The sequence below is a fragment of the Helianthus annuus genome, chromosome 11 (assembly GCF_002127325.2).
Source record: "Helianthus annuus cultivar XRQ/B chromosome 11, HanXRQr2.0-SUNRISE, whole genome shotgun sequence".
NCBI lineage: Eukaryota > Viridiplantae > Streptophyta > Magnoliopsida > Asterales > Asteraceae > Helianthus > Helianthus annuus.
This window is the reverse complement of record NC_035443.2, coordinates 142,012,514-142,038,894: the sequence shown is the minus strand read 5'-3', so window position 1 is coordinate 142,038,894 and position 26,381 is coordinate 142,012,514. Positions and strand designations below refer to the sequence as shown.

Here is a 26,381-nt window from a genome sequence, read left to right as displayed (position 1 = left end):
CTGTTCTCTCCATTGGGATCCGCCATTGTAACTTGAATCTGCTACAGAAGATAACAAAATTTTATTTAGGAGATTATTATATAATTGTCTTTTATGACAATTTGTCGACCATGGTAACAGAGACCATATTTGGTTAACTTATTACTCATTAAATCTTAGGATTTGAATACATCCTATTTTAGCTATAACAATAATATTGGCGGCGTAAAGCCTAATTACGAGGATGTTTTATATTATTAGCCGAGATTTCAGAGAATCAAAGGCATAGAGATTTGAACCGTAGTTCTTTTATCTCTTTCTGACAGAGAGTCATAGACCACCACTGCCTTTTGTCTTTATAAGACAATTATTATGGCCCATAGGTACTACACCTCTAATGGATGTTTCAATATGGTTGGCCCGTAGGCACTACATCACTAATGGATGTTTTAATAAGATTGGCCCGTAGGCACTACATCACTAATGGATGTTTTAATAAGATTGGCCCGTAGGCACTACATCACTAATGGATGTTTTAATAAGATTGGCCCGTAGGCACTACATCACTAATGGATGTTTTAATACGATTGATCACTTGCATAGGTGATTTAACCCACGATTTATAAATCATTTAGTTGGGCTTTGAAATCCTTAAAGGATTATTGTATAAGAATGACGCGCGTGATTTTAACGAATCACATCTGCCATGGTTGTTAACATGCTTGCAGCGGTTAACAAGGAATCTGAATCTTTTAATTAAGTCCTACCATCTTGACCGGATCTTAAAAGACACCAGGCTAGGTTTCACTCATAAGATTCTTTATTTAGGCAGATCAATTTAAAAGGAATGGTTTTGATTTATTTCATATATATTAAAACAAAACTCATAACATACATTCCAAAATCTCAAATACAATTACATATTGCCTAAAACGGGTCTTTCAAATAGTACATACCTCCATAGAGGTTTAAAATGAGTGACAAGTCCACGCAGGGACTAATACAAGATAGGAGTCCATGTAAGGACTAAAAGATAAGTCCACGTAGGGACTGAAATACGATAAGTGTCCACGCAGGGACTTATTTCAAAATAGAAATTACATTAGTACAACTATTAAGGGCTAATGGTCACGTTTCTTCTTTTTGCCCTTTAGTAGGTTCGCCAAGCCTTTGAGAAATCCTCGGTGGCTCTTTTTCTCTTCTTCAAACTCTCTCTCCACACGATCTAGTCGATGGAGTATCTCTTCCTGTTCAGGAGGAGAGAAACGTGGTTGTGGCGCTTGTTGCGGAACTGGGGGTCTGGGAGGTATTGGAGGTTTATTACCCACATAAATACCAACTCAAAACTACTTTTGATCCGACAATTCACTGGACCATTTGTGAGTTATTGCTATAACAACCGTTAGTTACGACGGTTGAGTTTATAAGCTACAACTATGGAAATGTAAGACCAAAATGGTTATGAACGACTTACAGAAGTGGTATCTTGCTTAGAGAGCAGAAGAGAATGCTAGAGAGCTCTTAGAATGATCAGATAGAAGTGTTTGTGTTGTGGTGAATGTTATGAACCAAATGTGCTTATTTATAGTGTTCACAAGGCCATGAGATCATTACAACTCACACTACAGAGGAGTATGGATGATGGGCATGTGTCTCCTGGAGCTATGGGTCAAGTGTAGGGTGCCCATGCCTCATTTATTGGAGATTTGATCATTCACAAGCTCAAAAGGCAAGAAAACACAATGTTTCTGCATCTGGGCGTCCCACGCGGCCCGCATGAGAGTTCCATGCATGTTTAATGCGGGTCGCCTGAGTTTCAAATATCAGACGCGTATCTTAGGGGGCTCGCGGCCCGCCTCAACTTAACCCAATCTTTCACGCGGGTCGCGAGAGGTTAAAATTTCAGGATTTTTAAATCTTTTGTCATGATTATCAGAATCCAGTAATTAATAACGAAATCTTTCGTAATGATTTACCTGACCTTTCGGGTTTGAAGGGGTAACTTTGCGGTTTGGCCCTCGGTTAATTACAACTAAGGACCTCGTATTATTTACCCGCGTTGTTAAGTCCCTGATTAGTTTATTAATTATTCAGAAAGCCTTAACTTTCATTATTGACGCTTTTAACCCTTCTCCTACGAATTCGATCGTAACTTTCTCGTTTCATAACGAAACTTCGCGAAATTTATATATTATATTTTAGTGAGTGTATAATACCGTTACAAAGCCTTGGGAACGTTAAAGGGTCACTCAGAGGTATAATTAAACATGTTGACACAGTTAACCCCTGTAGCTTGTAATCTCTCACTTTCTTTCGTGTTTCGCTTTCGTACGATCTATGATACATTCGTTTGAAGGTTCAAGCATTTATTTAGGGTTACTATACAGTATATTTACCCTTGTTGACATTTATAACCCTCGAATTTATATACTTTCAAGGTTTGTCAAAATTAGTCCTTTATTTAATATCAATGTCACGTGTAAACAAATGACACGTGTTAGCACATTATTGGGCACAAAAATTCGAGGTGTTACATTGATGTTTCGTTGAAGCTGATACCTTTTTATGCTATGGATTTTTTAGTTTTTTTTTTTTTTACTATGTTACATTTTTTTTACCATGAGTATTTTTGTAGATTCTTTGCTGTGTTTGAATCTGAGATTTTTCAATCTTATGGATTTTTTGTTTTTTTTTTATACCATGTTACATATTTTGGTCGTTACATCCATTTTACGTATATAATTAGTTAGAAAATGACCCTTTTCGTTACAAAAGCCAGTAACAAAAAAAAAAATTCTAAGCACATATAGTAGTTTGTTTTTTTTTTCTGTTTGTATTTTTTTTTACAAAACACTAGCCGTAGATACATTTTTACATAATACATACAACAAGATGTATCTTTTTGTTACTTTTTCCTTTTTTTACCTGGCGATGCATTTAATTTGTCATTTACTTTCATATCTAATCACCACCATCCTTTTTCATTATAAATAAGTTTCAGCATCCCCCAATGTGTATATCCCCAAAGCATTGTTACCTACTTATCACACACAAAGCATAACAATGTACAAGAGGCCATGTTTGGTTTCCAAAGTTCCGGATGTTGAGGCGATCGATCTCAAGCCTAAAAAAAATGAGTTCATTAATGTTGGCAAGAGACTTCGAAAGTATGCATCGACTCCAGTCGGCGTTGGCGATATTCCTGAAACAACCCCTCTACCCGCTATGCCCATACCTACGCTTAGGGAGATTTTTACCAGTGATGGGCACCCCCGCGGGAAGAGAAGTAGTTTTTCGACCCCCAAGGTTGAACCCGATGTGAAGCCTACGGCGCGAGCAATACCGAAAAACGAGCCTACTGTTAACGCTACAGTCAAGATGGAGCCAAGAGTAGTGCCCAAGGGTGAGCCTACAATATACCCAAAAAAAAGAGATGTTGAAGATCCCACAACCAGCGATTGGGTTGATGATGTCTCGTGGATGAGTAAATTGAGTGGGATTCATATTTCCCAATAAACATATCAGTTTCCCCTGTGCCAGCAAACCCATGCAAGTGCAAAAAATGGTTCACATGAATAAGCTCAAGTAGAAATTAGGTGTTGTTGGTGTGTTTTATTAATTATGTTGTTTTTTAAGATGTATGTATGTTTTTAGGTTAATTAGAAATTAGGTGTAGTATCAGGTTATCAACATTATCTAAGGAGTAATTTATGTGTCTAATGTTTTTGTAATCTTTTGTGGTGTAATATCTAATGGAAAAAAAAACTATCTAGTTTGTGTGTTGTTACTTTCTTTGTTGGGATGTATTATTATTTTTTTTTTATTATGTTTTTGGTTTATTCAAGTAGATATGTGGTAAACTTTTTCCTAGGGGGGTAAGCCCCATTTGTTAAAAAAAGTAATGAAAAGTAAAAAAAGTAGGAAGTACATGGACGTGGGTAATGACAAAAGGATATATTTACAATGAGACCTACAAATGTTTGGTTCATATCTTTATATTACATCCATCATTTCAACTACAGGCTTCCAACTATCTCCATCTCCAACTACCCAAACTATATTTAAATATATGATTTTCTCATCTCTCTTTTTCGTATACAATTCATCTATCTCTCAAAAAAGATGAAAAGGTGTTCATGTGGGAGGATTGCTGTTATCCGGACATCATGGACCGACGATAACCCAGGAAGAAGGTTCTATTCATGTCCATTTAAGGTAAAAAATTCGAACCCTGGTTTTAATAAGTAAATGTGTGTTCTAATCGTGTTTTTTGCCCATTATTTTTAATGTAGCCTAGCAACTGCCCTTTCATTGGTTGGGTCGACCCACCGATGTGCTTACGGTCAACTAGGATCATACCAGGTCTTTTGAGGAACATCAACAACCTGCAAGCTGAACTGTTTACCCGCGAACAAGAAATTCGGAAGAAGAATAGGGTTATATGGTTACTGATATTAGCGTTAGTGTTTGGCAGCTTACTTGTTAGGATTGTTTGTTATGATTAAGAATTAGTTAGTACTTAGTTGGATTATGCTAATTAGTATGTTTAATGACATTTTCTAGTATGTACTTGTTGATGTTTGGTTGAATCTGAGATTTTTCTATGTTATGGGTTTTTGGGTTTTGTTTTTACCATATTACATTTTTTCCCCCTAAGATTTTATGTAGACTTCTGATGTTTTGAATCTGAGAATTTTTTATGTTAGTGTTTTTTTGGTTTTTGTCTTTACCATGTTACATTTTTTTTTGCCTCTGATTTTTGTACATTTTTGGTGTATCCGAGATACATTTTTATCAGCGAGATTTTTTTGTACATTTTTGTTCTATGTGTGTCTGATCATGTGCCTTTGTTTGAACGTTCCTTGAATATATTTTTTTCCCCAACAACGTTGTATGTTTTTTTAGATTTGATCACGTGACTCTTTTTTATTTATTTATTTTTTTCCCCTAAAGTGTGTAACCTATGTATGCCCTTTTTTTAAGATATCATTTTTTTTAAATCATATAATAATGACACGAATTATTGAATAAGATACACTGGAAAAAACATAGATTTAACTCAATAGTTGAGTACATAATAACTTCAACACTAGATATGGTAAACAACATAGGATAAGTAAAGTAGCCCCTATATTGTAAGAGAGAGGGAAAATTGGGGCACATTTTTTTTTCACACCGATAATAGCAACTTGATGTAAACACCACTATTTAGTCAAGAAACGATCTTGGTGTGCCATACTCAATTTCAGCGCTAAGTGGTTCTGGGCTAAGCTCACTCTCCCACGGGTTGTGGTTGGCCCATGAGATAAGGGTGTTTTGAGAGTAACAAGAGTAATCATCATCTATAGGATCATCTTCAGGATCATCGATAGTTTTTGGATCAACTGCCGGGGAGGTCTCCTGGGTGCCGTTGACTGGTTTTGCTTGGTTTGCGAGCACCACAGATGAAGACTTTTTGACAGGGGTAACTTGTGCGGTGAAGTAAAATGATTCCCAGTCAACATCCAAAAGTGCATCATCTAGCGACATCTCATCATGTGTTGTTACTTTAGGTTTAGTGTTAGTAAGGAGATCACTTATAAGCTTAGCATCGATATCCAGATTTTCTTCAACAGTGTGCGGCGTTGACGGAATGGAAGGGGTTTTTGTGATTTGAGAACACTCTGGGTTGCAATCCGATTTTGGAGTTTGGAGTTCGAATGAAAGAGTTCTCCGTAATCGTTTGGTAACCCGTTTTGAGTTCGATGGTGATGATGGACTAGACATAATAAGGTGGTTTTTTTTAGTTCTTTATGGTGAACAAGTGATGAAACTAATGTTTACATTTCACCTTAATTTATAGACAATAAAATGATGTTAGGTGGAAAAATTAATTAGATTGTTTACATCAGTTTACATCAACATTAAATGTACTACACTGACCAACATAGAAGATAATTATTTTATTGATTTAAGGAGTTACAATTTTCTTTAAAGATTTGAACTTTTGGTTTTTTCCATCGTTTTTTGTTTACCCAAATGTGATAGGTGTATATATATATTTTATATTTTTATTATTACACGCAAAGAGTCAATTTCGAATTTATTAGATGCATGTACTATAGTTATGAAATCATGACAGAGATACATTAACAATGAATATAGTTAGAGATAGAAGTAGTGATTTATTCCTTTTTTAATTGGACATAAGATAGAGATAGAAGTACACATATTTTTCCTTTTTATTATTTATGCCTTTTCATTGGTGTAAACATTAATAAGTGATAAGCTTTCTTTTTGTCCAATTTAGATTCCCCATAATGGGGCAATTTATGAGACTGTACTTTTATATATTTCTTGGATATAGTGTTCGATATGTATGTACTTCTTATGCAGATTAGTCACTTCCAAGTTGGCACAACTACTTTGTAAGACTTCACTTTTTTTTTTCTTTATAAAAATACTATAAGAGTATTACAATTGAGATAAGATATAAGTACAACGTTTCCCATAAGTACAATTTTGAGAACTATCTTGGCTTTTTGTCCATCTTAGATTCCCCATAACAACTACTTTGTAAGACTTCACTTTTTGTTTCTTTATAAAAATACTATAAGAGTATTCCCCATAACGTGGCATTTATACGAGATTGTACTTTATATATATTATTATAATAATGGGTACTATCATATATTTCTTGGATATGGTTTGGGTACATGCGTGTACTTTTTTTGCAGATTTGACAATTCAAAGCTGCTATTTATGAAAATATATTATAATGAGTAGTTAGGTTTGCATAGCAGGTAACTCGCCCCTCGATTTAATATATCTTGTTACATTATTTTTGGTACTGTTTGTTGTACAAAGAAAGGTATTTTTTTGTAACAAAGTAATTTGTAATGATAGTTATGGCCGCTTGACTAACGCTAATTATTATAGCAAAGAACACACATATTGATAGTTATGGTCGCTTGTCAAACTTTCCAGTAGTTTACTTATGCTTCACCAAAATGTTTAAGCTGTCCGGATCAACGACAGACATTAATAGTTAGATACATATAGGCAACTGACAAAGTACGAGTTTAAATTGTTTAAGTTGTACACCATAGTCCCATCCACAAAAAAACATAACATTACCATACGGAGCAGCAACTTACACTGATAATGCAGCATCACGAACCTTTCCCTTCATCACATTCACATCACAGAGTAGTATGCGTGTAGCGAATTTTTTTCGGAGGGTAAGAATCTGTTTTTGCTTTTGCTTCCAGTTGCTACTAAAACCACATTCAAAGTGTTTACCAACGCCGTTAAAATTCTGCATGTGGTGCATAAGGAATACTGCACTATCCATTGGATGTGCACTTGTCGCCCAATGGATATCACACCTCTTAATCTTGGCTGGTGCAATTTTATCCTTTAACGGATGTTTGCAATGCTCCAAATAATTGTCCAGCATATGCTTCTGTAAAAAAAACGATAAACTAATCAGTTTTTGTATGAGTTCTTGTTTTTCATCCTAATGTTTTATGGGAAAAGAAAATGACTAACCACTTTGTATGGTGTATCTTTTTTGTAGTAGTCTTGATGATCCCTAATGCCAGCTAAGGGTGTGCGATCAGGCTTGTGGTCTATGACGGTTATTTCACCGTTTTCCAGATCGAAAACAAGCATGTAATATTCATCATTCTCGAGGATTGGAAAGAAACCCATTTTGATCCCAATGAAATCATATGCGCCGCCGACGACCATCCTTTCGCCGAACGTTTGCATACGTTCATCATCATCACAAGTAGAATCCGTCAAAAGCCAGCTGTCCTGTTTTTTTTTTTTTCAAATAAGTTGTGTCAATAAGGTGGTGCAAGCCCCGAATTACCATAATTCAAAAGATGCATTTAGATAGACATACTTACAACGTTCCCAAAGACTTAATAAATCCAAAATCACAGTCAAAGATCAAGTAATATAGTATGAATACTTACTATCACAGTTGTGCTAAAATAAACCCGCGTCGGGCAGCCGTCGGTTCTGTCAAGTTCTTCAAAATTCATCACATCTACCCAAGCATCAACTACATCAGAGCAGACCTTCACTTCCTCCTCAAAGTGCGCATCAGCGTTTTTGTGAGTTCTAAGCCGTATATACTCTCGAAGATAACATCTCTGCGCAAGACAATGTTAGATATGTAAATTAGATTCTGGATATCAAGAAACTAGGACTATTATGTTTTATGTATATCTTTTATAGCTGAACTTACCCAGCAGATTGACCAAATTTTTTTGTTACCCCGCTAGACAAGGAGATGACCATTCCCCGTGTCCTGTTTTATGAAAAATCATATGCAGTTATACATTTAAAACATAATAGACTACTTTTAAAAAAAACATACTATTTGGAGCAAAAACATTCCATAATCTATCAGAGGACCAAAGTTTTGCATAATGTAACAAGTAATATTTTTAATATTTTTAAACTGAAGCTTACATTGAGTACTTCACATCGAATAGAAAATCCCAAATACGCTGTTCTTCCGTTGTAATGTCTATTCCCATTTCGTGTTCATGGTCATCACATGAGCGGTTGAACCTACCAACTGGTTTTCTTCGTCTTGATTCAAGTTCCTTTATCCAAGCATTACGTGTGATATCATTTTCAGCCGTTCCCTTCCCTGCTCAATTTTAGTTTTTGTTTGTTAGTATTTAATAAAAAAATGCCAAGTTTATTATAATCTTCGAAAGAAGTAAAAAAAATGTAGAACTCACCTTCTTGATTTTTGTCATGCGTATCATCGACATCATCACCTGCAATTTTTTTTTGGTTTTGATAAGTCGGATTATCCGTTGTGTACAGAAATAACACATGTTCATTTTTTTTGGGGAATCATGAGTCACCTAATTCGGTGTCTTGTGTGAGCAGGTGAAAGGTAGGCGCATCAAACAATCCTTGCATGTTTTGTGTTTCGTTGTTCTTGTCTATTTATATTCATTCACATGTACACAGACACATACGTGTTAGTTTGTTTTGTGTATGATTGGGTTTTCTTGATTTTTCTACACTTGTGACGGGTTATATGTAAGATGTAAAACTTACTTGTTGTAGTTATCGTCTCTTGATCTTTTGCCTCATTTTCTTTGTTGCCTATGTCTCCACATGTAGCATTTTTTTTTGTAGTGGCATCTCCGCACCTTTCTCCATCTATCATCTCTGGTGTTTTGTCAGCCTTACCCCGATCTATTTATTTTAATGTGGTCACATACACACATGTTACGCTTAGTTTGCAATTTAGGACATACATTTGGTGGTTTACTTTATTGTTAGTTAAACATTTTACATTTTTTCATCTGTAGAGAAATGTAACATTGATGTCATTATTTTTTTTTATTATTTTTCTATCTACAATTACTGCACGTGTATGTTGTCGTGTATGTTTCTATAGTGGAGTTTCTATTTCAAATAAAGAAATTAAAGTTAGCTTTTCCTCACATAACGTTTTTGTTAGGATTGTCATCACTAAAGTTACCTTTTGCCGACACATCATTCTTCATTCGCTTACCATCGCCATCCCCCGATCATTGCCAGATGCTATATACGTTTAAAAAAAATAGTATCAGTTTATTATCACACAAGACGTTTTTGTTAGGATTGTCATCACTAAAGTTACCTTTTGCCGACACATCATTCTTCATTCGCTTACCATCGCCATTCCCCCGATCATTGCCAGATGCTATATACGTTTAAAAAAATAGTATCAGTTTATTATTGTTAGCTTTTCCTCACATAACGTTTTTGTTAGGATTGTCATCACTAAAGTTACCTTTTGCCGACACATCATTCTTCATTCGCTTACCATCGCCATTCCCCCGATCATTGCCAGATGTTATATACGTTTAAAAAAAATAGTATCAGTTTATTATCACACGCGCGTGTATTATATTTTTTTTGCACCTTACCTTTTTTCAGTAAATTATCAGTCGCTGCACTGCGTTTTTTATTTCGCACATCCACATGATTCTGTTTATTCGAATATGTCAATTATCATTATTTTTGTGTTAGAAATGATTGGGTTTAAAGAGTCAGTACATGCCCATGATACATTAAATGTACCCTAAGTTTTTGAACTACTATACATAGGCGTTTTTAATGGTACTGTTATTTTTTTCGGGGAAATGTAATCAAAATGGAGCTTGTTAATCCATCTTTTAAATAAATTTTTAACGTGTAGGAGTAAATTGATTGTACGAAGAATGTAAAAAGCAGTTTATGGCTCAACGAATCTGAACGAAGTACGATAAGTACATTCTTGTTCCAGTAAGTCTTACCAAAAAAGTTATCTCGCACTCTATTTTTTTGAGCTACAAATACATATGAATAGTTTTTTCGTGTAAACGATTATTTGCAAATAAAAAAAGATAAATATGTTTTGTAAAAAAGGTCATACCATTGATCTTTGCCACTGCAGCCGCTTTTGGCACATCATCTTCAGGGTCTGCATTTAAAAAAAATATTCAAATTAGTAACAGCTTGTAGAAAAACTGAGTACATATTCAATGAAGTGATATATATCCGTTTTCCCGTTGTACCTTCTGTGTAATCATTATCTGGGTTTTGGACTGTCTTGTTAAGAGACATGAGGACCCCAGCAATTTTTTTCCTTGGGGAATCAGGCCACAGCCATATGCTTGTTTTTTTTGAGTGTACAATTTTCTCAAATCGTTGTATCAATTTTTTAACTTGCTCGTTGTCTGGATGAGCATTGAACACTACTTCCAATTTTTTTTCCACCGTAACTATTTTCGCCTCCATCACGTCCAAATGTTTTTCTATCAATGCAATCTCATTCTACAAACAAAGTTATAAAATACGTTTTTAACTAATTTTCGAAAGAACATAATTATTTTGTAATTGGTTATAATTATTAATCTTACACTCAGAACTTCATCATTAGCATGTAACTCTGTTTTTCTTGGATCCCGTCTAACCACACCAACTTCATGCAAATCCTCTCCACCAAAGCCACCTCTTTTTATCTCAAACCGTTCTCTTTTTTTCAGTTCGTATTTGTTTCAGAATACGATTGGGTATATTGTCCGGTCAACTGGAAATCCTGTGCATTTAACTCTGTCGACATATAGCAACTGTATAACGGCGAAAAAAAAAAACAAGTGGTAAGATAACAAAACAAATGTTGTATGCCTATATTGTTAGTAAGTTTTGTTAAACAGGACACTTACAGCCAAAAGTGTGAGTGGTCCAGAAAATGGAGATTCAGGATCAAAACTCTTCCAGCCATCTTTACATGATTTGATTTGTTGGATCAGATAGGCACACCAATTGATTTTACTGAAATCCGTGTCTCCAGTAAAAGTTTTCAAAATCCACTCTTTCATTCGCCCATTTTTGTTACACTCAACCATGACGGTTAAGAATAACATCAGGAAGTCCAATCGGAAATGAAAACTGTTGGCTTCATCACTTGTGAGTATAGATTGTGCCAGGTTCGTTGGTGCCACAAATCGTTTACGATATCGTTTTCTCCATGCTTCAACAGCAACATCAAGCTTTGAATATGTTCGTACATTTTGCATGTCTATGCCCTTCTTAGGAATCCCTAGAAGGTCATGGACAGACTCAACATCAACATCTATTGACCCACATGGCATTTCAATAGCCATTTCTTCTGGGTTAAAGTGGTCCACAACATAGTGGGCAATTTTTAGAGGTATCCCACTGATGTTGAATGACAACATTTTTCCAAAACCCATCCTATTAACGTCTTCTTGTTGGTTCCTCGTTAGAGACTTGATGCATTTGAACAACTGCATAGGTGACGAACGTGTTTTTAATTTAGGCCACTTATGCGTCGTTTTTGCGTGTTTGCCACTTCGGGTTTCCACCCGATCATGTTTTACTTTTTTTGTTTTTTTTACAGCAATTGCATCCTGTTTTGGTAGAGCTGTATCTGCAGTCATCTGTGAGTCACCATCTGCTGAAACTAAGATAACAACTTTTGGTTACGATTTTCATATTTTATAAAAGAAGGAAAGTAGTAGTGGGGTGTGTTTACGTACTTATTAGTTTCCTTTTGACATTTTTCTTTGGTTTGCTATCCTCACGCCATCGCTGAGCTGTAAATATACATTTTTTTGTAAACAATTAGCATTAAAGTACCTAAGCCAAGTATTGAAACATATATTCATTTTATTTAGACTCTCAAAGATCATGTCTAGTACAGTTTTGTACCTCCTCTTGTACGTGTTGCCGGCCCGTCCTGATCGCCCTCGCCTTACAAATGTTTTACAAAGTCATGTACACATAAATATTAGATTCAAGAAGAATGTAACCAAAGCTTCCATACATTAAAAAATGTACCTTTATTTCTTTTCTCAATGTTTTCCATGGGAGTGTCCAAGTCACTATCTGGTAAAACTGAGGCACCATATTTGTTTTATTATTTATATAAAACATAACTATTAGACAATCGAAAGAAAGAAAATGCTTTTTTACGTACTTATTAGCTTTCTTCTGCGTACCTTCTCCTCACAATGTGCTTCCTTAACTACATTTGTACAAGTTTTATATAGATCACGAACTACTAACAACCTTTACCAAAATATTTCTTAACAAAAAAAAGACTAAATTTAAACCTTTTTTAGCCCCCCTTGTCCGCATTGCTGGTCCGCATGTATTAGTATCCGGTGTCACTGTTTTTAGAAAGCTTATGGAAATTAGACATAACATGACAACAAACATGTAATGAATTAAAAGTAGTTACGTACATATTTGTTGCCTGTTTTTGCGCTTCTCAAGCACTGGGGTATCACGAACCTTTTTAGCTGCATTTTTTATTTGTAATCAACATCAATAAAGACAAATGGATTTTAATCTGTAAGCATAATTGATCATAGTTTTTGTAATTTATAAGCACATGTGGTCATTTTTTTGGTTGGATTTGTTTTGCTATTCTTAGCTGTTACAACGGATTCCTGCAAAAGTATGAGATAAAGAGGCAGTCAATATATGGACCACATGACTTTTCTAACAGACACATATCACCAGTAGATAACAAATATAGGACTCCAATCAACAGTAGATCACTATGGCCCAGATCAGTTTATAGCAAGCAGAGTTTTGTTTCCTTAGAATGAACAAGTACACACTATCAGTGTAATTTTTTTTTCTCAATCAAAATTAACCCACAAACCACACCCCCACCCCCACCCCACCCCCAAATTGATCATGTGTTCATCCCCAAAACCCCCTAATGTTACCCTGTCATTAACAGAAAAGCCAGATGTATGAAGAAACCGAGCACTTTGAAAACTGTTTAAAAGTTTATATTCTTTATTTTCACACATCCCAGCTCTGTATCTCTAAAAGAAAATTCATAACTACTTAAAATTTTCAACTTTCTTTTTTAACAAGTGAGATTATTTAAAACCAACAAAAACCCCTAATGGTACCTGTAATTAAGAAAAACCCAAATGGGTATAAAGCAATCCAGCATTTTCAAAAGTCTTAAAAAACCCTATAATCTCTATTATAAAACTCCCTAATTCTGAATAGCTAAAACAAAGTTGATGATTTTAGTCAACCAAGAGAGCGACGCACCTGAACCCCTCTCGTTTTTAGCCTGATTTTTTTCTTCCGGTGAACGTTGAAATTCTACGGTGATTTGTTGAATATCTTCGTCGATGAAGTTATACGCTTGATGAAGATGATGAGAGAGAGCGACTCTCCGGTGAAGATGATGAGAGAGAGTGACTCTCCGGTGATTTTGGTGTTAATTTGAGAGGGGTTGTTGAAGAGTATGAGAGAGTTATGTGAGTCTCTGGTAATATTTTGTGGTTTTTGAAATTGTAGACTGATGTAGGGTTTTTAGGATTAGGGGTGTAATGATGCAGCTGATTGATGTAAAGCTTCTTACACTCATGCAGACTTTTGTCTCTTCTACGAGAGTATATTAAGCTTTTCCCATATTACCCCTCTAGGTACATGATTTATATTAAAAAATAGTCACAAAGGAATTCAAATTTCACTAGTGCCCAAAATGAATCTCAACCATCCATCAAGCTTAATCAATGGTGGTTAATGGGTTTTCAGGGTTTAGTCAACTCAACCGGGTTTTCGATTTATCCTTGCCCTATATATATATATATATATATAGAGAAAGTATAATGTACTTCAAGGCTTAACCTACATTAACATACATGACAAAAAATATAACGTGCGTTATTATCATAGAACGTGCGTGATTATAGTCCTATGCGTGATTATGTGGTCCCATGCGTGATTATGTGGTCCCATGCGTGATTATACCCCTGATCTAACGGTTACCATTGTCTCCTACGTGATGTATGATAAGGCTTTTTGTATGTTAACCTTACTCTATATATATAGGGAGAAGATCATGCGAGAACCACCTCTTATTGTGAGAACCGCGAGAACCAATGTGAACACACTAAAAATGTCTAAAAATAGCTAAAAATCACACAGTTTTTTTTTAATATTTTTTATATAAAAATCGCTACTTTTCGAAGCCAAAAAAGGAAAAAAAAAAATTTTGCCACTAAAAGTAGCGATTTGAGCATAAAAAATATTTAAAAAAAAATTAGATTTTTTTTAAGTTTTTTAGGGGTTTAGTTTTTAGCATTTTAGCTTGGGGGGAGGGGGTGGGGGTGGGGGGGGGTTAGGTTTTTTTTTTTTTTTTTTTTTTGGGGGGGGGGGGTTTAGGTTTTTTGGGGGGTGGGGGTGGGGGTTAGGTTTTTTTAGCTATTTTAGGTTGTGTTCACATTGGTTCTCAAGGTTCTCACAATAAGGGTGGTTCTCGCATGAGCCCCTCTCTCTCTCTCTCTATATATATATATATATATATATATATACATACATATGTGAGAAGGTTTAAATGAGAACTTTCCCCTATATATATTCTTTATAACTTTAATCTATAATACACTAGGTTAGAACCCCGTGTATTACACGGGTTGAATAAATATAATTTTATATACTAAGTAATAAAATAGTTACATTTTTTAAAAACTCGTGTATTGCACGCTTTGAATAAACACGTGTCTTACACGAATAATGTAATCCAGTAATACATTTAGTCATCACATTGTGTTTTCTAACAAAATGACTTGAGGTACTATTTACTTATTGTAACGTCTCACTTTATTTTTTATTAGGTTAGAGAGTTGTGTATTACATGGTTTATAACATTTTACTTTGTTTTTTTATTTATTATTAGTTTAGAAACTTACGTAATACCTGATGTTGGATAATCAACAGAAAAAAAAGAAAAGAAATATTTTAGTAAAAATATTAAATATACAAGAGATAAGCTGGATATTATGATTTAATATTTTTATTTCATTGGAGTTAAAACGGGATAATAAGACCCTTTATTGTTTTTTGGGGGGTGGGGGTTAGGTTTTTTTAGCTATTTTAGGTTGTGTTCACATTGGTTCTCAAGGTTCTCACAATAAGGGTGGTTCTCGCATGAGCCCCTCTCTCTCTCTATATATATATATATATATATATATATATATATACATACATACATACATACATACATACATACATACATACATACATACATATGTGAGAAGGTTTAAATGAGAACTTTCCCCTATATATATTCTTTATAACTTTAATCTATAATACACTAGGTTAGAACCCCGTGTATTACACGGGTTGAATAAATATAATTTTATATACTAAGTAATAAAATAGTTACATTTTTTAAAAACTCGTGTATTGCACGCTTTGAATAAACACGTGTCTTACACGAATAATGTAATCCGGTAATACATTTAGTCATCACATTGTGTTTTCTAACAAAATGACTTGAGGTAATATTTACTTATTGTAACGTCTCACTTTATTTTTTATTAGGTTAGAGAGTTGTGTATTACATGGTTTATAACATTTTACTTTGTTTTTTTTATTTATTATTAGTTTAGAAACTTACGTAATACCTGATGTTGGATAATCAACAGAAAAAAAAGAAAAGAAATATTTTAGTAAAAATATTAAATATACAAGAGATAAGCTGGATATTATGATTTAATATTTTTATTTCATTGGAGTTAAAACGGGATAATAAGACCCTTTATTAAAAGTAGGATTCTAAATATACCACATGTATAAAAAATATATATGTTCTACATGTATTGAATAAATCCTTTTAACGAAACAGTTGATTAAAATAATTTTTTATTATAATATGTGATTATCAGTTATCCGTGTCCTTATTATCAAAATATAAAAACAATTAAAACTACCAATTAAATAAAATCTTTATCTTTATAAATATTTAAAACGCTAATATATTTTTTAGATTTTAATAATTAATATATGATTATAATTATTATAATTATTATCAGTTATCTTTGTCTTTATTATTAAAATCTCTTCTGTAAATTTTAAATTTTAAATTTAATATTATCAATAACTGATTTTCCATAATAAATATTTAGAAAAACTATTAAGACTATCTCATAGAGCGCCACGTGTCCCTAAAATGGTTTCTTTTATTATATAGTATAAATTATAAAAAATAAGACAATTACATTATGTTTACTTTTATTTTCAATTCGATATAAATTTTATAAATACTCTAGTTAGTAAAAAAAAATATCGACTGATAAATTTTAAACATAATATGGCTCTGTTTTTATAAAATTTATACGAAAGATTAAGAAAGTATAATTTATATCAAAATATGGATAAACTCATATAATTTTTATAAAATAGTAATTATACTAAAAATTAAGAAAATAAATATAAATTCGCATCAATGATATAAACAGCAAAAATCTCGATGCAAATATAAAAGTTACCTAATAAGTTTCATCTAAAAGGATACTACCCAATATAGCATGGACTAAAAAAAGTGAGAAAAAAATAGTAGGTACCATATTTAACAAAAAAGTCTAACCACAAGGACCGTTTCTGTACTTTTACAAACAATAACCAACCGTCCATATATATCATATCATACATCCCCGATATTATAACCCAAATTCCCAAATAGCCTTCGTAACAAAAACCCACCCACAGGAACCTCAATCCAATAACAAATTCGATTCTCCAAATCATGAATTAGCCTTCACACCCTTCAATTCCGAAAAACCCCCAATTATCATTTTCCATTAATGGACGATCACAACATTCCGGATCACAAGCTCTGCGGTTATGTATGCATTGTTCTTTCAATTTCACCTTCTGATAATCGTAATCAGATCGTCCACAATGCGATTACACAAACCCTAAGCATCGATAGTTCACGAGTTGGATCGGAATTAGGTTTTGTAACGTCGAACGGCGTCGTTCTGTCGTTGATAAATTCGGACGGTGAAGGTACGAGTAAGCAGCAGCGAAAAGTTCAGAGATCGGAGAAGAAGTTGAGGAAGTTAGGGTTAGTGCAGGGGAGTGTGAGTGTGGTGCATCAGATTCAGGCGTTGGTGAATAGCAAGTGTGTGGAGGTGGTTTCTAGAGTGGTGAGAGTTTTAAAACGAGATGGTGGAGGTGAGGTTAGGGCTGTGGTGGTGGTTGATGTGTATTTGCCGATTGCGGTGTGGTCCGGATGGCAGTTTCCGCGGTCGAAGTCGACTGCTGCAGCTCTGTTTCGTCATTTGAGGTTAGTAGTTTCGATAATGTTGGTTATCTGATGCTGCATTAGTTTACTACATTGATTGATTTGCCCTAGGACTGTGGTTTCGTGTGGTTATGTGAGTTCTGGTGACGTTATTTGTTACTTTTAAGTGCTTATATAATGTTGATTTTGGTGGAGAATGTACCATAGAGGGTAAACCAGCTATTGGATTTAGTGAAAATGAGTAGTTACTAGTTAGTTTGTGAAAGCTTAGGCTGTGTACTGGTTTAATCTGTTTTCACTGCGACATAGACATGAGCTCTCAATCACTTTTTTTCACCTTTAATGTGAAATGGTTTCGCAAGTTTTCACTACACGCAACCCATTAAAATAATATTTAAAGAAATAAATTAAAAAGAAATGGGAGGATTTGATTGGTTGATTACATTGGGGCCCACCAAATCTCCTCCTTCATCGGCATGATCTGCCCCCGGAAACACCCTTAGGTATGCCGGTGGGCGTTAGTCGGTTACACACAGCATTGTAGCAAATGAACCAAATTACAACAAGTTTAATGTGGTTTTTGTCTCGCATACGTAAGTAGTCACCGGTACACATAATACATACGTAGTCACCGGTACACATAATCCTAGGTTGCTAAGCAGGGGCAACTATGTAATTATATTATCTCTGGTAAGTGGTTAAAATCATGAAAACATAGAGGATGAAATCAAAGCATACATCAACACCTCAAGTATCTCACTGAGAATAAGAAGAGTAATTGCTAATTTTGGTGAAATTTTAAGAAACATAAGAGCATTAGTTTCTTTCTTATTTAGTTCTGACAAGAACGGAAATATGGAATAAGTGATATATTTGAAGTTAAAATGTGTTGCTAATTTCTACTCGATCAAAAATGTCAGTTGTTAATTTTACTAAAAGGACCCTGACATAAAGTAAATGACATCTTCTTGAGTACAGAGAGACACTAAATGACATCTTACCTTCATGAAAAACGAAAAGCCACTTGAGTTTGAAACTTAAAAATTTGAAATTTGTGTATTTATGAAAAACGAAAAGCCACTTGAGTTTGAAACTTAAAATTTGAAATTTGTGTATGATGAATGCTAACCTAGTGTGAGTTCCTTTGCAGTTGTGATTGGCAAGCGAGGGACAGGATGTTGAATTTTGACAAATCTGATCTCGATATTGATCGTATATGGAATATTTCAGATTGCCATGTTCTTGGATGCAACCAGCATTGTAATGCACCCGATGCAAGTCGGAAAAAACTCTTCGAACTTCACGAGATCTTTAGCAGTCTACCTAGCGTGTCAACGCAAGGAAATCTCGTCCATTCCAGCGTAAATCCCGCAGATGACGGTTCCACAACTGGTTTTTGGCTTTTTCCAGATGATGTTCTGATTAATATTTTAACCGCACTTGACCCTCTTGAACTTCTTAGGGTTTCCTCTACTTGTAGGCATCTAAGACTATTAGCATCAACGATAATGCCGTCTATGAAGCTTAAACTTTATCCCCATCAACAGTCAGCAGTCGAGTGGATGTTAAAACGAGAGCGAGACCCGGAAACTTTTTCAAATCCGATGTACATGAAATTCGAAACCAAAGACGGATTTAATTTCAGTATAAACATCGTTTCCGGACAAATCCTAATCGGCACCGTTCCTACGATTCGAGACTTTCGCGGGGGTATGTTTTGTGACGAACCCGGGCTAGGTAAGACTATTACCGCATTGTCGCTGATTTTGAAAACTTTAGGAACTCTTGCGGACCCGCCAGAAGGGGTAGAAATAATCTGGTGTAAGCAAAAAGATGACCAGAAATGTGGCTATTATGAGCTTGGCGGTGATAGCGTCAGCTGTGGTAGTGTGCTCACCGCTAAAAAGACCTCATCGGGTCGTACTGGTCGAAGAGGGCTTAGATGTATGGAGGAATCGAAGTTGAATTCTTCCGAGAAGGAACCGACACTGTGTTTCACAGCTGAATCTAGTACGGTTCAGTGCACCCGAAGCTGGACGGTTAAGAGAAATCTTCTGAATGAATATGATGATGATAACAATGATGATTCACCATCATTTGTACTATCAAGAAAATTACAAAAGAGACATAAAAAGGCAACTGGAGACTACGTTCAACTTAACGAAATGTGGGTTCAGTGTGATGCTTGTCGAAAATGGCGGAAGCTAGTGGATTCACAATTCACAGATTCTTCGGCTGCGTGGTTTTGTAGTATGAACACCGATCCTTCTTACCAGAGTTGTAAGGTTCCCGAAGAGCCTTTTGACACTCATCATTCGGTAACATACTTGCCTGGATTTTACACCAAAGGTACTAAACAAGGGAAAGAGGAAAACGTTTCGTTTTTTGCTAGTGTTCTGAAAGAGCACTATTCATCGATTGATAAGGATACTGAACAGGAGTTATTTTGGTTGGCTAAACTAACACAAGATAAACTTTTAAAAATGGAAACAACTGGATTAGTCCACCCTTTAACCGGAACTCGCGTGCTAGCCACTGGCGAAGTTCGCGGTTTTCATAAAATTTTTAAAGCGTTCGGTTTAGTAAAAAAGTTATACAAGGAAACAATAAGTTGGCACTATCCGAAAAATTTAGTCAACCTAGCTTTCGATGTAGCTGCACTCAAAATCGCTCTCTGTGAGCCGCTTGATTCGGTCAGATTCTATTTATCCCGGGCAACGTTAATTGTAGTTCCGGCGAATCTGGTTGACCATTGGAAGAATCAAATTCAAAGGCATGTGAAATCCGGTCAGTTGCGTGTGTATGTATGGGCTGATCATAAGAAGCCTTTGGTGCATAATATCGCATGGGATTATGATGTGGTTATTACTACTTTCAGTCGTTTAAGCGCCGAGTGGAGCCCGAAAAAGCGAAGTGTTTTGATGCAAGTTCACTGGCTCAGAGTTATGTTCGATGAAGGGCATACACTTGGGTCGAGTTTGAATTTGACTAACAAGTTACAGTTATCGGTTTCTTTGACCGCTTCTAACCGTTGGTTGTTGACCGGAACACCGACTCCAAATACTCCAAACAGTCAACTCTCGAATCTTCAACCCATGCTTAAGTTCCTCCGTGAAGAAGCGTATGGATTGGATCAAAGTTCGTGGGAATCCGGCATTCTTAGGCCATTTGAGGCGAAAATGGAAGAGGGTCGAACGCGATTATTACAGTTACTCAGTCGGTGCATGATAAGTGCTAGAAAAAAAGACTTACGAATGATTCCTCCCTGCATTAAAAAGGTTACTTTTATTAACTTTAACGAAGAGCATGCGAAAAGTTACAATGAGTTAGTGGTTACGGTGCGGAGGAATATACTAATGGCTGACTGGAATGATCCTTCACATGTTGAGAGTTTGCTGAATCCGAAGCAATGGAAGTTCAGAAGCACTACGATCAGAAACGTGCGGCTATCTTGCTGTGTTGCTGGACATATAAAAGTAACCGAAGCCGGACAAGATATTCAGGAAACAATGGATATCTTGGTGGAAAATGGTTTGGATCCTGCTTCCGAGGAATATTCTTTCATAAGATATAACATTTTATTCGGTGGAAACTGTATGAGGTACGTTTTTTTCATTTTATGTTTTTGTCTTTAACGGCTCAATTAAGTTATAATGGAAATGGGTTCAACGGATGCCCAAAGGGTTTTTTTTAGTGCATACAACCACTTGCACCACTTTCTTTATTCAGAAAGATATATTATTATCATAATTAAATTACTTTTTTATCATCAGATAATATTATTATTATTTTGTTTCTTTATATAAAAAGTTGGAGTAAAATGCCATTTTCGTCCCTGAGGTTTGGCTACTTTTGCGACTTTCATCCAAATGTTTGTTTTTCCGCATCTGGATCCAAAAGGTTTAATATCTTGCCATTTTCATCCGACTCGTTAACTCCATCCATTTTTTAACGTTAAGTCAAGGGTATTTTTGTCTTTTTAGACATTTTTGTGATGATTAAACGGTTTGGGTGGGGAGAAAGCCAACAGAGGTGGATCTTTATTTCTTATAGTGTTTATTATTTTAATAAAAATGCCTAAAAAGACGGAAAAGCCCCTGATTTAACAGAGAAAATGGATGGAGTTAATGAGTCGGATGAAAATGGCAAAATTTCAAACCTTTTGGATCCAGATGCGAAAAAAAAACCTTTGGACGAAAGTCGCAAAAGTGGCCAAACCTCAGGGACAAAAATGGCATTTTACTCTAAAAAGTTGGAACAGAATTACAGAATGTGTTTGCAAACCCCTAATCCATTGACCCGTTACTCAATCTGCGTGACCTCATTTTCCTGCATCTAGTTCATGGTTATCATGCCACTTTGATCAAGCGTTAACCTGATAATGTTTATCGTGATTGACCGTTCTCTACAGATGTGACGAGTGGTGTCGCTTACCTGTCATAACACCATGTAGGCATCTATTGTGTCTGGATTGTGTGGCTTTAAATAGTGAAAAGTGTACATTCCCCGGCTGTGACAATTTATACGAGATGCAAAGTCCCGAAACGTTAGCCCGTCCTGAAAACCCCAATCCAAAGTGGCCCGTTCCGAAGGATCTGATCGAGTTACAGCCCTCCTACAAACAGGCAAGCTTCCATTATCTACAAGTTTCGTTGTTAGTGTTATTATTATTGTTTATACCGTCTGTTCTGAACTATGTAACTATAACTGTACGTCTAGGACGACTGGAATCCTGATTGGCAGTCAACCTCCAGCAGTAAAGTTTCATATCTAGTGGAGAAGCTGAAAGATCTGCAGGAAGCTAATAAAAAAACGGAGAACCGTATCAGTGCGGACAACGATGCAAAAGAGATCGATGAACTTCTGTCTCCTGTTAGGAGAAGCGAGGCTTCTGCTAGATCTAACAACAGATCTCTAGAGAAAGTGCTAATATTTTCTCAGTTTCTTGAGCATATACATGTTATTGAACAGCAGGTAATTCTTAACTTCTATGGAGCACAAACTTTTTTAATTCAAATTCTTGAAAAACAATGTGATGTTTATCATGTTTTTAAATCATTCTTCAGTTGATGGTTGCTGGCATCAAATTCGTGGGAATGTACAGTCCAATGCATTCTGTTAACAAGGTAATAATCTAGTTATTTAATGCATTATTTAATGGAGTTATATATTAAATACAAAGTTTAAGTGAGTTGCATGTATGTAGGTGAAATCACTGGCTACCTTCCAGCATGATGATGAGTGTCTGGCTCTTCTGATGGACGGAAGTGCAGCGCTTGGTCTTGATCTGAGTTTTGTGACGCATGTCTTTCTGATGGAGCCCATTTGGGATAAAAGGTATCTGTTTCTGTTTAGAATCTTACTATTTTATTGTATTAATTTTGCAATATATAATTTCCCAAAATTGTTGCAACTCCTTGTTTTAACATACGGAAACTTTTTCCTCCTATATGAAAATCTGTTCACATTAAAGATTTAACTAAATATGAAATGGGCCAATGTAACACGTTGTATTAAAATTCATTAAACATTTTAATTAAGAAAGTGTAGATTGTTATTTTAATGGTATAGTTTTATAATTGCACCCAGGTAGTCAAGGCATCAGTAGTCAGTACAAAGTTAATAAAAATGTTTGCTTTTTGGCTCAAGCAGTGTTAATGTGTCTCTTATAAGAAGTAGCATTCTAGTAATTCTTTTGGAATTTTTACAGCATGGAAGAGCAGGTGATCAGTCGGGCTCACAGGATGGGTGCTACACGACCTATCCATGTAGAAACTTTGGCTATGCATGGTACAATTGAAGAACAGATGTTGAAATTCTTGCAGGTACCAACCACAATTCTTTTAGTTTATGATAACTTTCTGCATTTAATCCATACATATAGAGGGGCAGGGTTGTTGAAATTTAAGTAAAGTTTTGTTGCTAATACTCTGCTATGTGCATTTATTTTCAATGGCGTATTGATTGCAGGATACTGCTGAATGTGGAGAGTTGTTGAAGGAAGAGTATGTGCATGAGGGTGCTCGAGCTCGACGAACATTACATGATTTTGCTGAAAGCAATTATCTGGCTCAACTCGGTTTTGTGCGAAAATGTAGTAAAAATTAAGGTATTATTTTTTTTAAAATTTAGCTTTTGTGATACACACTTATGTTTGAAATGATTTTCCATATATTAATACGAGTTTTTATGAATTCAAACAACTGAATTCTAATTGGACAAAACATTTTTTTAAATGGAATCTGCATTACCCAACCCTCACTGTGTGCGTCTTTTGCAGGCGCTTGAATAACTGTAAATAACCCATGACTCAGTGGTTTAATTGTGGAAATATTCTTCAGTGGGCACTATTGGCTAATCCTAGTCTGGCTGATGATGATTATGTTGATTTAATCTTGAAACTGTGTATTGCCTGATGGATCTGCAGTCTCATATGATAATTACCATTTATTTTTGTTTCTCTCTAGCATTTTACTTTATGTAACGGGATGACTTTTGGTCTACTAATTGTTAACTTTTATAAATTTTAATTGCATCTTTTAGTTAAACATCTCATGAATGAGAAGCATCGGAAGTCAATATGACCCTTTTATCATTTTTCAATGTCCTGATGTCGCCCCCTAAAAGTAAAACACCCATGAAGTAATTTTATGTTTTCATAAAAAGTTAAAAATGTTCTAAGGTGGGCGTGTACATTTTTTTTCTTTCTTATGCGGATATAGCACATGAAGTGTGAGTTTATGTGTTATTATGGTAAATAAGGTTTTTTTATATACAACTGACCCATGTGGTTTTCTTGGTGAAGTGCCAACAAATGCTATAAAACACACTTGAAGCTTGAGTTTATGTGCACTGTGCTAAATGTTTTTCAATAGACCACCAACCCATATGGTTTTTTGAATGAAATGGCAACGAATTAAAAAAAAACACAGAGAAAAATAGGAATGAGCAATCGGTACTAGGCACTGAAAAACACTAGTACCAAATTGTATTGTACAGATTATATTTCGGTAACCATTTTTGGCATTTTTTCAGGGTCGGTACTTTCCGTTTGGTATGGTACGATATTTTACCCACTTTTTATATTAAAATACCGTACTGGTACCGGTACCCATTTTTGGTGTTTTCCGAATCGGTACTTTTGGTGGTACCGAGCTCATCTCTACAGAAAAAAGAAGAAAATGATTGTTGCCCCTTCGTCCTTTCTCACATCCTGCTACCTCCCACATGAAATCGATACCTTTCTGGCGATGTTAATGGAGATGGGTTTTCAAAGGAAGACATTTCAGGAGGGAGATGAGCGTATTTTAAACATGTGTAACATAAAATGTTTGCTTTTAGCATGCACCACTATTTACTACTACGACTTTTGTTGATTTGAAACCATAAAGGGATTTGTGTGATATGTCGAGTATCTTATCCTTTATTTCAAGTCGACGAAGTGTTTGTGAAATACTTGTTATGGTGAAAGGGGTGGTCACCTCATGGGAAGAGGTAACCTTTTCACCCACCCAATCATCTTTTGTCATGTCAACTTCTCTCTTTAAGTTCTCTCTTCCCAAAAAAACATAAGGGTGGTCACCTCTCTTGGGTAGAGGTAATTTTTTTATCCTTTTTTATAAACTATTAATTAATAAATAAAACATATTTTTAACAAAATAAAGTACAATAAATTAAAAAAAACATTATATTAAATTAAAAATAATTAAAATTACATTTAATTAAACTAAATAAAATTACTACTCTTTGTCGGATTCCACCAATAGATGGGGTAAATCTAGTCTTCCGAGATGCTCAACGAGATCATGTTTTAGTCTCCAATGCGTATCTTCATCCATAAGCTCGTTTAACACACTGTCATTGAGAGTGGACTCGATTGGAGGATCCCGAATGTGTACTGGTGCTATCGCGTTTCCGTCATCTTTTAAAATCATGTTGTGTAAAATAATAGATGTATACACCACATACCTATTTTTTTCACACTCCTAGCACGCATTGGCCAATTCATTATACCCCATTTTGACTCCAAAACACCAAAAGTCCGTTCCACGTCTTTTCTTGCCGCCTCGTGTTGCTTCTTAAACTTCTTTTCGTCTAGTAGGTGAAGATATGGAAATGATTTGACAAACACGTACCATGTAGGGTAGATTCCATCCACGAGATAATAACCACGTTTGTATAAGTGGTTATTAACGTAAAATGGACATTTTGGCGCAGTTCCATTTCATTCGGTAAGAAATAATGGAGATTGCTGAAGCACATTGATGTCGTTTTGTGCACCTGGAGGACCGCAAAAAGCATGCCAAACCCACAAATCTTGAGAGGTCATCGCTTCGAGCATAACTGTCGGGTATTGGTGATCTACTCTCATATATTGGCCTCAAAACTCTGTGGGACACATTCTCCAAACGAAATGGGTGCAATCAAGGCTACCGACCATACCGGGAAGGTGATGTTTCTCCTCATGAGCTTGGTACAAAAGCGCCATGTCGTGGCTTGTTGGTCTACGTAATAACTCGGGAGCGTATATTTTACATACCGTTTCGCAGAAATATTCTAGACACTCGCGGGAAGTCCTTTCGGCCATATGTAAATACTCGTCGTTCTCGTCTGGAGGGTTACCGATTGCAAGTTGTTTAATAGCCGAAGTAACTTTTTGCAACTGTGTAAAACTCTTCTTCATTCTCGCATCCACGCCTTCTTCAAACCACGGGTTATTCGCTTCCACTTCACTCACAATTTTTAGAAACAAACGTTTTGACATAAGGAACCTATGACGAAAAATATCATCGTTGTATTTCGGGTCCTCGACAAAATAATCCGCCAT

At 35.4% G+C, this 26,381-nt stretch overlaps 4 protein-coding genes across 4 annotated transcripts; 1 reads left to right on the top strand and 3 right to left on the bottom strand.

Annotated features, from left to right (window-relative positions):
• Window positions 1-8,047: 8,047 nt before the first annotated feature.
• On the bottom strand, window positions 8,048-9,183 carry LOC110888515. The gene is made up of 6 exons (XM_022136039.2): window positions 9,049-9,183; window positions 8,850-8,930; window positions 8,721-8,759; window positions 8,443-8,626; window positions 8,216-8,278; window positions 8,048-8,120 (listed from the first exon to the last, which is right to left on the bottom strand). The coding sequence occupies exons 1-6, from the start codon at window positions 9,158-9,160 to the stop codon at window positions 8,048-8,050; spliced, it is 552 nt and encodes a 183-aa protein (XP_021991731.1). The 5' UTR covers window positions 9,161-9,183.
• Window positions 9,184-11,021: 1,838 nt separating this feature from the next.
• On the bottom strand, window positions 11,022-12,782 carry LOC110888514. The gene is made up of 8 exons (XM_022136038.2): window positions 12,735-12,782; window positions 12,603-12,659; window positions 12,467-12,514; window positions 12,328-12,384; window positions 12,199-12,240; window positions 12,027-12,083; window positions 11,190-11,950; window positions 11,022-11,093 (listed from the first exon to the last, which is right to left on the bottom strand). Exons 2-8 carry the CDS (start codon window positions 12,625-12,627, stop codon window positions 11,022-11,024), a joined length of 1,062 nt encoding a protein of 353 aa, XP_021991730.2. The 5' UTR covers window positions 12,628-12,659; window positions 12,735-12,782.
• Window positions 12,783-16,964: 4,182 nt separating this feature from the next.
• LOC110890647 (F-box protein At3g54460) lies at window positions 16,965-24,107 on the top strand. Its single transcript, XM_022138265.2, has 9 exons — window positions 16,965-17,596; window positions 18,705-21,155; window positions 21,966-22,179; window positions 22,274-22,528; window positions 22,621-22,680; window positions 22,761-22,891; window positions 23,265-23,379; window positions 23,525-23,663; window positions 23,835-24,107. The coding sequence occupies exons 1-8, from the start codon at window positions 17,112-17,114 to the stop codon at window positions 23,660-23,662; spliced, it is 3,849 nt and encodes a 1,282-aa protein (XP_021993957.1). The 5' UTR covers window positions 16,965-17,111; the 3' UTR covers window position 23,663; window positions 23,835-24,107.
• A 1,186-nt stretch (window positions 24,108-25,293) lies between these two features.
• Window positions 25,294-26,381, bottom strand: LOC110888513. The gene is made up of 3 exons (XM_022136037.1): window positions 25,997-26,381; window positions 25,523-25,648; window positions 25,294-25,475 (listed from the first exon to the last, which is right to left on the bottom strand). The coding sequence occupies exons 1-3, from the start codon at window positions 26,379-26,381 to the stop codon at window positions 25,294-25,296; spliced, it is 693 nt and encodes a 230-aa protein (XP_021991729.1).

Bases quoted from the DNA above. Each gene is read 5' to 3' on its own strand.
- LOC110888515 (XM_022136039.2), bottom strand. From the start codon at position 9,160: ATGATAGATGGAGAAAGGTGCGGAGATGCCACTACAAAAAAAAATGCT. The intron at 8,627-8,720 runs GTGAGTTCTACA...AAAATTGAGCAG, and splicing joins GCATGACAAAAATCAAGAAG to GGAAGGGAACGGCTGAAAAT. The intron at 8,121-8,215 runs GTAAGTTCAGCT...TGTCTTGCGCAG, and splicing joins AAATTTGGTCAATCTGCTGG to AGATGTTATCTTCGAGAGTA.
- LOC110888514 (XM_022136038.2), bottom strand. From the start codon at position 12,627: ATGCGGACAAGGGGGGCTAAAAAAG. The intron at 12,084-12,198 runs GTACAAAACTGT...GTATATTTACAG, and splicing joins GGCAACACGTACAAGAGGAG to CTCAGCGATGGCGTGAGGAT. The intron at 11,951-12,026 runs GTACGTAAACAC...TTGTTATCTTAG, and splicing joins TGTCAAAAGGAAACTAATAA to TTTCAGCAGATGGTGACTCA.
- LOC110890647 (XM_022138265.2), top strand. From the start codon at position 17,112: ATGGACGATCACAACATTCCGGATCACAAGCTCTGCGGTTATGTATGC. The intron at 17,597-18,704 runs GTTAGTAGTTTC...GTTCCTTTGCAG, and splicing joins GCTCTGTTTCGTCATTTGAG to TTGTGATTGGCAAGCGAGGG. The intron at 23,380-23,524 runs GTACCAACCACA...TATTGATTGCAG, and splicing joins AGATGTTGAAATTCTTGCAG to GATACTGCTGAATGTGGAGA.
- LOC110888513 (XM_022136037.1), bottom strand. From the start codon at position 26,381: ATGGCGGATTATTTTGTCGAGGACCCGAAATACAACGATGATATTTTT. The intron at 25,649-25,996 runs GTATGGTCGGTA...TTCACCTACTAG, and splicing joins GGAGAAACATCACCTTCCCG to ACGAAAAGAAGTTTAAGAAG. The intron at 25,476-25,522 runs GTATGTGGTGTA...TGATTTTAAAAG, and splicing joins TAGGAGTGTGAAAAAAATAG to ATGACGGAAACGCGATAGCA.